The 12,728-nt window shown below is 36.2% G+C and overlaps 7 protein-coding genes and 2 pseudogenes across 9 annotated transcripts, besides 1 other annotated feature; 1 reads left to right on the plus strand and 8 right to left on the minus strand.

The window, feature by feature from the left end:
• Positions 1–6,854: part of a mobile genetic element that runs on past the window's edge.
• TVAGG3_0456230 (uncharacterized protein) lies at positions 329–991 on the minus strand (the record flags this gene model as incomplete). The annotated part of the gene is made up of 1 exon (XM_051234849.1): positions 329–991. One exon carries the CDS (start codon positions 989–991, stop codon positions 329–331), a length of 663 nt encoding a protein of 220 aa, XP_051104579.1.
• TVAGG3_0456240 (DNA/RNA polymerases family) lies at positions 1,375–1,773 on the minus strand (the record flags this gene model as incomplete). The annotated part of the gene is made up of 1 exon (XM_051234850.1): positions 1,375–1,773. One exon carries the CDS (start codon positions 1,771–1,773, stop codon positions 1,375–1,377), a length of 399 nt encoding a protein of 132 aa, XP_051104580.1.
• TVAGG3_0456250 lies at positions 2,122–3,514 on the minus strand (annotated as a pseudogene). Its single transcript has one exon. A coding segment is annotated over exon 1 (1,393 nt).
• Positions 3,561–3,926, minus strand: TVAGG3_0456260 (phage tail repeat-like family; the record flags this gene model as incomplete). The annotated part of the gene is made up of 1 exon (XM_051234851.1): positions 3,561–3,926. A coding segment is annotated over one exon (366 nt), but the record flags the coding sequence as incomplete, so codon positions are not given.
• On the plus strand, positions 4,757–5,715 carry TVAGG3_0456270 (annotated as a pseudogene). The gene has a single exon. A coding segment is annotated over exon 1 (959 nt).
• Positions 5,791–6,713, minus strand: TVAGG3_0456280 (phage tail repeat-like family; the record flags this gene model as incomplete). Its single annotated transcript, XM_051234852.1, has 1 exon — positions 5,791–6,713. A coding segment is annotated over one exon (923 nt), but the record flags the coding sequence as incomplete, so codon positions are not given.
• A 1,459-nt stretch (positions 6,855–8,313) lies between the features above and the next one.
• On the minus strand, positions 8,314–8,676 carry TVAGG3_0456290 (uncharacterized protein; the record flags this gene model as incomplete). The annotated part of the gene is made up of 1 exon (XM_001311660.1): positions 8,314–8,676. The coding sequence occupies one exon, from the start codon at positions 8,674–8,676 to the stop codon at positions 8,314–8,316; it is 363 nt and encodes a 120-aa protein (XP_001311661.1).
• Positions 8,677–8,815: 139 nt separating this feature from the next.
• TVAGG3_0456300 (phage tail repeat-like family) lies at positions 8,816–9,634 on the minus strand (the record flags this gene model as incomplete). The annotated part of the gene is made up of 1 exon (XM_051234853.1): positions 8,816–9,634. One exon carries the CDS (start codon positions 9,632–9,634, stop codon positions 8,816–8,818), a length of 819 nt encoding a protein of 272 aa, XP_051104583.1.
• An 811-nt stretch (positions 9,635–10,445) lies between these two features.
• On the minus strand, positions 10,446–12,650 carry TVAGG3_0456310 (uncharacterized protein; the record flags this gene model as incomplete). The annotated part of the gene is made up of 1 exon (XM_001311659.1): positions 10,446–12,650. One exon carries the CDS (start codon positions 12,648–12,650, stop codon positions 10,446–10,448), a length of 2,205 nt encoding a protein of 734 aa, XP_001311660.1.
• Between the last annotated feature and the right edge of the window lie 78 nt (positions 12,651–12,728).

Here is a 12,728-nt window from a genome sequence, read left to right on the forward strand (position 1 = left end):
TGAGGTTAGAAAACATGTACGAAGAAGTCTTGACAAAACATTTACGATGAAATCATGACAAAACATTTACGATGAAATTCATGACAAAACATTTACGATGAAATCATGAAAATTCAAGAGGGTAGAAAAGAGGGTAGAAGACAGGTTATATCTAACCTTCTACCCTAAAATATATTTTTGGGTCATTTACACTCATTACGATGAAATTCATGACAAAACATTTACGAAGAAGTCATGAAAATTCAAGAGGGTAGAAAAGAGGGTAGAAGACAGGTTATATCTAACCTTCTACCCTAAAATATATTTTTGTCGAAAATAAATGGTTCATTTACTCACAATATTTTTTTACAAAACAACCCCAAACTTTTAACTTCTTTTCTGCAGCTTCAAATGCTATCTTAGCGAGTTCATATTCTCTAAATTCTCTCTTTAAATCTTCTTGTTCCCATTGGTCTAGTTCGTATGGAGAATCTCTATAACCAGAACATATCTCACGTTCATGTTCTATTTGTTTTTCATGCATTTTTCTAACTTCTTCTTCAAACAAAGGTTTTGCATTCTCTACTGTATCTTCAAGTTCTTCTTCATCTAACTTCTCATGAACTTTCTTGTCTATGGAGTCCAGAATTTTTCCAACTGCTATACAATATTTTGGAGAAGCCCACATTGCTATATAGTTTACGAGTCTTGGGTCTACATACGTTCCTCTAACCTGTTTGATTTCATCAGGAATTCCTGCATGAACCTTGTATAAAAAGCAACCGTCGGAATTCCGACGGTTGCTATATTCTTCACAAAATGCCTTATAATACTCTTCCCAGGACTTATTTTCCAACAACTTTCTAAAGTCTTTCCTAAACTGCTGACACATATTTGTTGCATTAATGTAACCATCCTTGTCTCTACGTAAGACTTCAATACCGTTATAAGTGCCTTTTGTGAATGTTTCGCCATTAGATTTGTTCGTGAACGTTTTTGCTTCGACTGTCATACTGTTCTTACAATAAAAATAAAAAAATATTTTTGGCTTAACCGTCGGACATTCGTTTGTGGCTTAACCGTCGGACCACAACGATGAAATCTATTTCCTGTGTTGTTGTCAAAATGTCATGTTGTCACCATTTTCAAAAAGATGTTAGTTGACCGAGGGACCGAGGGACCTGGTTCCACCTAAAATATATTTTTGTCTATCTTAAGGAAATTCATGACAAATTCAACGGGTGAACTTTGTATAAAAAGCAACCCGCTGTTTTCCGCGGGTTGGTATATTCTTCACAAAATGCTTGTTTTGAGGTCGAGCCACTTTTGGCTCCACCTCTTTTTTCAACCTGAAACATTTAATATATGTAAAAATATACTGTTTTAAAAACGTTTTTACTTCATGCAATGTTTTATTTCTGTGCCGTCTTCAAGTATGCCCCAGTACTTACGCTTGGAGAGGACATGAACTTCGGAAAATACCTTGTCTAGCTTAAAACAGCCCATCTTTTCACCGACCATTCCCATTTCAATGAGTTTGTTATAGCCTTCTTCGTTCGTCATGAGTGCGTCAATGTTCTCATAGTAAACCTTGACTTTGGATTTGACTTCGGAGAAGAATTTGTTGTACTCGTCAAGGACTGCTTTTGCGAACTGAGGGTAAGACCAATGTTCGACAATAGGTTTTAATGTGGTTACTAAGCCACTTTGACCTTGAGTGAATTCGTACTTCAAAACAAAAGGGGAGAACCTTTCAACAAAGTTGTCGACCTTCTCATAATGTTTACTCTTCATCTCTTGAGGTTTCTTAATGGAATACCCCCATGTCGAATTCATAAGCAATTTGAGTGTCATTGCAAGTTTGGGGTTTGAAGCTTTCCTAATATCATACAGTTGTTGTATGACTTTTCCAACTGTATAGTTCCTTCCTGGGAACTCACCATCTTCGTTTGGAATTCCAGTCGGGATATATTGGACGAACCTCATGTATGCGGCGTTAAGGTCGACATAGTATATTTTTTCGTATGAGTCGAACTTGTCACAACCAATCGGACCAGTTCGTGGAAATTCAAGTGAGTCTCTTATCTTCTGAGAAACTTCTCCTGTTATCTCATAAACATCGTCGAAGCAACCTGTTTCATATAAAACCTTCTGACCTAACTCAGAAGCTCTCCAATACAATTTGACGTCAATTGGATGTCTCAATGGAAGTTTGTTTATAGCATCTTGAAGTTCTTGCAACCTCATTGGAAGTTCTTCTGGTTCAGGTTGGTATCCGAACAATCCAACTCCTTTTGGAACTGTGTACTTCTTTTGTGCTAGAACTTTGTCTGGAACAACTTTTTGGTCTTGCTAAAATGAAAAGTTTGTTTCGTCTTTTGGTACAAAAGTTTCTGTCAGCTTGTCATCTGGAATTGGTTCCAACAAACCTTTCTCGAAAAGAATGTTAACAGCTCTGACAATGTTGCACTTACTTTTACCAAAGAATGGGTTTGTAAGACTTTCGTTCAACATGAAGTGGTTGTGGACAATTACAATCTTCAACCATGGTAAGTCTTTGTCAACAACATAGTCGTCATGTGAAGAACCTTTAGCTGTAGGTATGTTGACTCGGATATTGACATTTGCCAACGGTGCAATTTTTGCCAATTGACCTCTGAGAATGTACCTTGTCTTCACACATGACTCAAGATACTTCATCTTCTCTTCTGAAACAAGACCAGAGTTCCTGAGACATGTAAGAATGCAAGGTTCATTGACAATTGTTTTCAATTGAATTGTAAATTCCATACCTTGTCAAGTCAATGTCAGACTTATTTATGAAGGGGAAGTATCCAGCATGTTGTCTGACTGCTTGAGGGTTAGGTTGGTACCATTCGAACTTGACACTTGCAATTCCTTCAATTGCATTCAAAATGTCTGAGTCGGAGTCAACCATTTGTTCTCTCTTTGTAGTCTTGAAAGCGTCAAGAAGCATTGCAGCTGTTGTGACATTGCCATTTGCATAGTAAATGTGACCATCCAAATCTGTTATGGTCAATCTGAGATTGTATCCTTTCTTATTTCCATCTTGAATTGCAGCAAGTACACCCATGAAGCCTTCTTTGTTCTTTCCTTCGTCAAAGTTTACTGTAAAGGTTCGACCAGATGTAATTTGACTTCTAACTTCACGATACTTCTCATATGCATATCTTGTTCTTTCCATGGGAGCATGTGCGTCTTCACCTTTTCCTTTTTTCCTCCTCAAAGGATGCAATTGTTCGTCATGTTTCCAGTAGAACCTGGCAAAGCCGTCGTGTCCTTCAACTTGAGGCTCACTAACATCGAAAGGCATGTCCATAAGACGTTCTTCTTCTAACCTCTCTAGTCTGTTTGGATAATTTGCGCGTGCTGTTTCCAAGTCCATTTCATAGCGAAGACCAGACAATTTGTCATAGACTTTTATGGGTCTTCCCTTCCTATATTTAAACTTCTTTGAAACTTTCCAACCATATCTTTCTAACTCTGCTTTTATTCTAGCAGATTTTCTATCCATTCTATATGGGGGCATTTTTATAAAAATAAAAAAATATTTTTTTTCTTTACTTTACATAACCACCTGCTGCCATAAGTCTTTGACGCCAACCCATACCAGCTAATGAAGGTTGACTTGGTTTAGTTTCCAAACTAAACTTTGGTTTTGGTTTATCTTCAGTTTTTGGTTTCTCTTCTTCTATCGGTTTTTCGTCACTTTTCGGTTCCTCTGACTTTACTTCACCTGCAGGAACAGTTGTGTTGTCAACATCTTCATAAATATCATATGCCATTTGTTTTTGTTTTCCTTTCAACTTTTTGTGTTTGTTGTAAAGTTTAGAATATTTCGACTCTAAGTCAATGAGATGTTCTATAATGAACTGTTGGTCAGTGAAGTAAACTTTTCCATCTGTTGTCTCGAAAGCTCCTTCAGACTTCAATATTTTATTTGTGAGAGTCTGTTTCTTTTTTGAGATACTAGCCGTTCCATTTCTATGAAAAGTGACTTTATAGTTAGGGTTTGTATTTCCAGACCTGGCACTTTCTATTATTGAATTTTTCTCTTCATCTGTAAGTTCTTTGACAGGTTTTGACAATGGTTCTGAACTTTTTGTTTGTGGTGTCAAATCTACCGTTTCAACTTCTTCGGTCATTTCATCTCAGTAAAAAATTTTAGTTTGGTTTGTTTTCAACTGTTGTTTAGGTTTTTTAAGTCGGTCTAAAACTTCTTGAGGTATAGGAAGAACTTGACAAACACGTGGTTGGTTAACTGCTGGAAGCCGACAAATCCATCTTGAGCCCATTTGTCTCAATGCTGTATTGTTCATTTCATCTCAGTAAAAAATTTACATTCCCCACGCGTTTGAGGCGGTTGCGGTTGGTTGTTGTTTACCCACTGTTGTGCATGGTTATATCCTCTGTTAAAGAATCTTTCACCTTGGTCCATATAGTGCCCTGCTTGGTTATAGTAGTCATTTGCTTTGTTATAGTAGTTTCCTGCTTGTCTTCCTACATTGTCCATCCATCCTTGAACTTTCCTCTTGTTTCAGGATTTGGAATAAGATTTGCTGCATCTCGTGCTACCTCCCAACTTTCTGTACAGTTTGTATAATAGGTGTTGCTTTCTTTCAGTATACCTAATGTACTCAAAATCTTCCTTCCAATTCCAAATGCACCTCTGGCTATTGTTCCACTGCGGGTAAAAATCTAGATGCGACTCCTCCTGCTAATGCGCCAAATAAACCCATTTCTTATGGGTTAAAAAATGACGAATCCAAACAAGGACCCCTATGTTTCTAAAGCGACAAAGAAAGCACTCATGATAAAAATCTTTAGTTCAACACCAAATGCTTGGTTTATGGATATCTTGGAAAACATTCCGAGGTATAGAGAAGATGGACCTCCATACTGGCTAATATTTGTCGGTCAAAACACAAGATACTGTGAAGCCATACCATTACAGTCCAAAAATATTTTAGATGTGAAAACTGCTTTGACAATATTCGTTGACAAATACCATCCAACAAAACTGACATCTGACTGTGAAAGTTCTTTCAAATCAGACGATATTAAAAACTATCTGCGTTCAAAAAATGTAAACCAATATTTCATTGTCGACCAAAACCATTCTGCTCTTGGTGTCATTGACAGTTGTATAAAAATCTTAAGAGACTTAAATCAACCACAAGGTGGTGAAGCAAATGAAATGTCATATGACGACAAGTATAGACACTTCTCCATGGCAAAGATGAGACAAGTTTTAAATATTTACAATAGCCGTAAACAAAAAGGTTTGGGAAACCACTCCCCGAAGAAATGAAAAACAACCCCGACTTAGAGAAAGACTATATATTTAATAGTTTAGTCAAAAGAGACAAACAAGAAAGAATGCCAGGCTTCAAACTTAAGAAAGGTGACAAAGTAAAAATAGAAATACCTAAACGCGACCCATATGAAAATACTATTGACTATGACAACAATGGGAACTCGACAGGTACTCGCATTCGTGTTCGTAAAAATAGAAGAAAGTATACAAGAGAATATTATGAAGTTTTAGGCAAACATGGCAAAATGTACAAACTGCAAGCAGAAGATAAAACTACTATTGTCAGACCTCGTTTCAAACTTGTTAAGGTTCAAGGTGGTATACTTTCAAAGACAGTTCCTAACAAATATAAGACAACTCCTGACGAATATGCTAAAGAAGTTGAAAATGACGACTAAGCAATTCTATACCATGCGTAAACTGTCATGTAAGGTGGCATGTAGTCTTTACTTTGTCCCGTTGTTTGCGTATACCCTGAAACGCGATGTGAATGGATTCCTCCTACATCAGTGTTATCCCAGTAACAATTTATAGCAAACTTAACGTCCTCTTTAACATCATATCCTTTACCTTTTGTCATTGCTGACCAATCCCAAAATCTATGACTATGCAAACCTGCTTCAGATGTACTTAAATTTACGTAGTGACTGTGCGCAGGTAAATTTGCACCTGAAATCGTTTTACTTCCACCTGTTTCCTTTGAAGAGTTTGCACAATACAAAAACCTGTCGACTATTTGAGTCCAAGTTCCAAAACCCAGAACTGTTTCTGGTTTGGTAGAGTTCATTGACGTGTAAATAGAACCTATAGGATATAGTGTTTGAAGTATTTCTGTCTTTAATGTTTGAAGCTCTGTTTTGTCAGCTTTTTTATCATATAAATCTTGAGCAGTGAATTTAACTTTGTTTTCATCCTCCATGACATAGACATTTCTACATTTAATGTCTTTCATCGTTGTTATGTCATCCTCCGATGTTAAACCTTGTGGAAAGTTAGGAGGTTTCCAATTTAATACATCCCCAGTTTCTTCAACCGTTCCTTCAATATTTTCTATACCAACAGTTGCGAAGAAATCGTGTGTATGGTTCTTATCTGCCTTCTTTTCAAGGCTAACGTTTAAGTCTGTTATTTCAGAAGATGTATGTGTATGTCCAACGTCACTTTTCCTGTTTAAGGTTTCTTGTAAGTTTGTAATATTTGCAATGGTATGTGTATGTCCAACGTCACTTTTCCTGTTTAAGGTTTCTTGTAAGTTTGTAATATTTGCAATGGTATGTGTATGTCCAACGTCACTTTTCCTGTTTAAGGTTTCTTGTAAGTTTGTAATATTTGCAATGGTATGTGTATGAGTCTTTTTAGAATATTCGTTTTCAGCTCTTGTCACTTCACTTGACATTTTATTGTCAACATATGTTTTGTCTGCTAGTTCAGGATGAGTATGTTCTTTTGTTGCATATGTTGCATCTGCTCTGTCATGTTCTTCTTGAACTTTTTCAATGACATACTCTTTGTCAGCTTTGTTGTTAACATCTGCTTTTGTTGCATATTTGCATCTGCTCTGTCATGTTCTTCTTGAACTTTTCAATGACATACTCTTTGTCAGCTTTGTTGTTAACATCTGCTTTCAAAAGAAGTTCATCTATAGGTTTCTCGTTTAAAGTTCCTTTTGTTGGATTTATACAAACAGTATGGTCTTACTGTTCTTGAAACAGAAACTCATCTGTCATTGGTTTATCGTCAGTTTTAAGTTTCCTTCTTTCAATGACTCAGATATCTTAGAATAGTTTGAAAGTTTGTTGTGTTCTTATTTAGAGCTTGCAAATGAGTTGTCGGTTGTGTTGTATTTCTCTCATACGCTGTTTCTTTCGACATTTTTATTCTAGATAAAATATGCTTTCAATAGAAAAAGAAAATTCAAGAGTTGCTACAAACTAAACCATTAGATGAACTTTTTACTAACGTAGGTCAAAAGTTTGAGACAGAGACCGTAAAGCATGAAGGCTATCGTTTTGACTACCCGTTAAGATGGTTAAGAGACCCATCCGTCACACAAAGCTGTTGGCTTTCGTAGAATGAAGTTCATTTCAGAAGCCATAATGGTTTCCCATTTACGGTCGCTTTTGAAATTCGATACTATAACAAAGAGAAACGTACGTATGAGAAATTTGAACAGGGAAAACTTTTACAAGTGAATTTGCTTGTAAACTTAGAAACAACTCTTCAAGCTTTTCAAGAAAAAATAAACGATATCTATCTCGAATATGCAAAACAGTACAACATTGACGAAGGAGAATACCATCTCGATATTATATATGAAGGAAAAATGCAACTGTTAAAATCAATAGAATAGAAGACCTTGGAGAAGACGTTTATATTTCTACAAAATATAACAACTTGGCATGGTATAGATTTTTGAGGATGTTAAATCAGCCTGCAGAATATCCAGTACACCCGAACTTTTATGAAGTCGAAAACCCTAATGGAACATATGAAAATGTTTTCGACTCAGATGCTATTATAGTTCATGCTTCATTTTCTGGTGCACAAAACTCTTTTTATGCTTGGCAAATGACTTTTACGAAAAACCTACAAAGCTATACGAACCACCAAGTGGAAGTATTTCAGACTTTCAAGTATGGTTTACTACAGATGGAAGAAAGAGAATAATTCCATTATACCACGCGTTTTACTTAGAACTTAGTTTCATATACAACTACTATCGAACGGTAAAAATATAATTTTAATACGGTTGAGGTGTTGGATTTGGTTGCCAACTAGACTGTGGTGCAGGTTCAGGCTGTTGTATAACAGGAGCTTGTTCTTCTGGTTCAGGGTCTTTAGGTATAATACCAACGAACTGACCTACTCTTTTACCAATATTTTTGACTCCGTTCCATACTCCCCTTCCGACAGATTTTATTCCATTCCATATACCTCTTCAACTCTTCTGAAGAAGTTTCCAATACTGAAAAACCCATTTTACTATATGTAAAAATCTAATGTCCGCCTAGTCTCTTACGTTTCCTGTTGAGTTCCATTGCATTCTTTAACTGGAGCTCATACATTCTATTTCTCCTCTGGTAGAAAACATATTCTGGGTCAACTCCTGTGTTCGCGTCATCTGCATAAAGTTGTTTATATCCCACCTCAGGGTTTGTATAAAACTCTTTCCATCTCATATTTGCATACCATGGTGGTAAGCCTAACGCAGCGTCATTTGACATGGCAGTTTGCATTTGTACATCTGTTGGCACTTGACCATAGTTTGCCATTGCAGTTTGTATTCTAACTTCATTTGGAATATTCTCTGGGTTTGGTTGTCCAGGTTGCTGTGCATTCGCTAAGTTCTGTGCGTCCATTTAATATTAGATAAAAATATCTCTTACGAGTACATATGCTGAACATTTGCTGGTATTGGTTCATCTTCATATTCTCTATATCTTTCTGCCACGTCAAATAAGTAAATGACACAATGGAAAAAACCTAAAACAAGTAGTCCTATTTCAAACCACATTTAGTTACTAGTAAAATTTCTTTGTTATGACACTTTTTCCGGTTTATAGGACCTCTCTCATATTCTATCTTATCGTATCTAAACTCATAGTCATGTATGTCCTCTAACCATCTCATGACACTTTCCAAACCACTTTTATCGGATGTAAAGTAAAAGCATGGACAGTTATGTAAAACGTCTAAAGTTTCTAAAGAGTCTCTCAAAGTCCAGTCTACTTGGTATTGAAAATCGTATGTGTTATAGAACGGTGGGTCTACTATAAAGAAAACATTTTCCTTGTCTTTGTATTTTTCATACAACTCTGTCCAATGACATCTCACAAACTCTATACCCTCAGTATATTTTTCTATGTCCTCTTTGAAAACATTTGTATAGTTGAGATATAAAACTTTTGACATAAGTGTTTCAATGTCATGAACTCTTATAGCACCACTATATAATAGTCTAGCAGATATACTATCCCAGTCTATATATTCTGCTTTTTTCAAAACCTCTCTCACAATATTTTTCTTATCTAATGGTATACGTTCCATCTTACCTATAGGTATCTTTTCTTTTAACTCTTTCAATATTTTGTTTGTGTCTGGTATATGTTTGAGACGGTTCATATAGTTGTCGAAGTCATTGCATATAATCTTTGAGTCTGGGAATATTATATGGCACAAATGGGATATATAGAAACTTCCACCGAACAAGTCTACAAATGTTAGACCATTCGGTAGTTTCTTAAGTTCTCTCAATAGAATATCTTTACATCTACTCTTATTTCCAAAGAAGGGTAACGGTGGTTTTGTAAAATTCATTTTATATATATAATAAAAATGTTTTTTCCTGAAAAGTGACAGAAAAGTGACAAAACATGTACGAAGAAGTCTTGACAAATTCAAGAGGGTAGAAAAGAGGTTAGAAAAGAGGTTATATCTAACCTTCTACCCTAAACATTATTTTTGTCTGATTTTACGAAGAAGTCTTGACAAAACATGAAAACATATATAATTTGTGAAAAGCTCCTGGAAGACCTCCGAATAAAAACTTCATTTATGTGGGCTAGAAGGCACGAAGTGCCTGGAAGCCCCACTACCTTTTTTTTTTTTTTTTTTTTTTTTTTTTTTTTTTTTTTACTGTGGGTATATAATGATAGGAAGTCATGAACGGTGCAACCTTTTCTGCGAAAATCATAGTATTATTGGAAATTTATTTAGTTGTGTTGCTTTCATTGCACTTTGCGCCACTCTTGCTGCATATTATAATGGATCACTTGAATTCGTTTATGAGTTAGTGGGCACAATTTCGTATGCCATTATGGCAACAATTGTTCCTGCAATTCTTTTTATTTCCTCCTTTGGATTTAAGAAGGCGTCAAGTATATTTGCAATAATATTCTTACTTATATGTATTACTATTCTTGTTTTATCGATTATTAATTATTTTATCTAAAATTATCATGAAATTTGTCAAATTTTTTCTAGAATATGCATTTTTAATGGTTTCATTGAGATTATTTTGAGAAATTACTGAAATTACCAGACATTTTTGTTTAATTTCAGTTTAGATTTTACACTTAAGATGTAGGAAATAAACTTTTGAATATTAAAATAAAGTATTTAATCAAATTCACTTTCTCGATACAAATTCTTCATAAACTGAAGCGATTTGATCTCTTACGAGATATAAACTTTGGTGTCTTTGCGAGATTCCAACTGCTGTAGCCAAAAACCAGTCCGATTCATCAGAAATTCCGATCATTTCTCTTCCAAAGTTCCACATGCTGCAGCAAATAAACTCAGATGTGCTTTCATCGATTTCTGCGGAGGGAAGTAAAGACTCGAGTATCTCTCTCAGTTCTCCTGGAGTAAGTCTCTGGTGGAAAGAAATGACGGCAATTTGGCACAAATCGTTCGCATCTAAGTTACCCAATGATGCCAATGCTTTGATGTCATAAGGAGTCAGTTTACATGGATATCTGACAAGTAATTTTATCAAAAATGAAACGTCACTTTTTGATAACAACTGCAAATTGACATCACATTCAATTTGTAAGAAGAATTTTTTGAGAGTTGAAATGATCTTTTTTGTTCTCGGAATCTCTTCTTCAAGAATGTCTAAGTATTCACTTTGCTTACCTTCACTTACTATTTGACGTAATAAATGAGGAATCAAAATGTCTTCTTCCTCATCATGATTTGCAATTCGAATAGCAACTAAAAGTGATAAAGATGAAGTGACATGCAAATTGTTAACTAATACTACAACTTCTCTCCTTAAGTCGCTTTCAATCTTCTGGAAGTCAGATTTCTGATATTTTTTGAGGGAGTTCAATGCGATTTCTACAAGTGATTTTGAGTTTTGTTTCTGGAGGCAGTAAACTAAAACATTGAACAGTTTCTCATCCAATGAATCACTCATAGCTTTAATCGCCAGCTTTGCTGAGTCTTCGAACATGCTCTCCCTTGCAAAAAGAGTGCTGACAATTGTAATGCTGTCACTTTTGGAAATTTCGTTTCCTGCATTACGTGCCTCATCCAATTGGCCGCTCCTGATCAGTGCCTTGATTAGAGCCACCCTGTTCTCGTCGCTGCCCATGATGGAGACGCACTGTCTGGAGATGTCCACTGCCTGGGAGACCTCGCCCATCTCAAGGAAGCAGCGACTTTGGAACCTCATCGCTTTGAGGAGGAGGCATTCATTGTTCGGATTGCAGCATTTCTTGATATCTGCAATCATTTCACCAGCCCATTTCACGGCGTCGACGAAGCTCCTGCCTGTTTTGAGCGAGATGCAGTGATTCCAGATAACTGGGTAGTCATCTTCCGAAAACTGGACTCTGCGAATCAGATCGAGGGAGTTAACTTTCGTCGCCACCTTGATTATCTGCTTTCTCGTCGATGGATCGCTGCGGCTTGCTCTATCAAGCAGATCCACGACTCTCTCATCAAACTTGTCGATGAACAAACAGATGATTTCGGCCAATCTGCTGAGAAATCGCTCATTTTTGTATGAACTGACGGAATCGATATCGAAATTGCCTGTGAAGATGCTTTTAGCTATAGAAATGAATTCTTTCGAGTCATTTTCTATATCAATATTGTCGACATCGAACTCTGCAATTTCACTGACTCTGTTTGCAGATGAAAGGATGGAGAAGTGGAGAATAGCAGCATCGGACATAAAAGCGTCGCAGAGCTCTTTGTTCTGCCGAAAGAAGTCGATGCAGAAACTGGTCCACTCGACAGACTTCAGAGAGTTAGCCGTCTGAAGTATGTATGACGAGAAACTGGATGAGGCCAATGGGTAGCGCATGGTCATGTCTCTGAGCGACTGTAATGCGGAATCTGGATCGCAACTGGCAATTAGCGACTTGGAATTAGTAATGTACATTTGTACTAGGCATTGTATGTTATGTGAAAGCTCGAAATTGATGTATGGTTCGACTTTTTTGCATATTTCAAAGTATTTAGAAACTTCTTCATAGCGGCAGGCTTCGAACATCGAAATCATGACTGATATTCCGCTTCTGAATATCTTGTCGTAGTCATTTGGGGAGATTTTTATGAAAAGGTCAACACAAAGTGACCGAATATTCGGAATTGCTTGGTTCTTGAGTATATTTTGCTTTTCTTCTGGAAGGTTTTGTAGTTTTCGTGATAAGTTAACTGCTTTATTCCATAGATTTGTTGTATTTGCTTCAATTGAGAATTGGATATTAGTCGGAATTTCATTTTCAGAGAAAATAAGATCTCTTATACTCGAAAGTATCTCAATAATGTCTGTTTCTCCTACCTCTGTCTTTGATATTGCAAGAGAAAAGAGTTCTTCCATAAGGTCTAAAATTTTTCTCATTCATTGCATCACATCATAAAGTTTGAATGAAAAATAATCGTTAAAATTTTAACTCGA

The sequence above is a fragment of the Trichomonas vaginalis genome, chromosome V (genome assembly GCF_026262505.1).
Source record: "Trichomonas vaginalis G3 chromosome V, whole genome shotgun sequence".
NCBI classification, from domain to species: Eukaryota; Parabasalia; order Trichomonadida; family Trichomonadidae; genus Trichomonas; species Trichomonas vaginalis.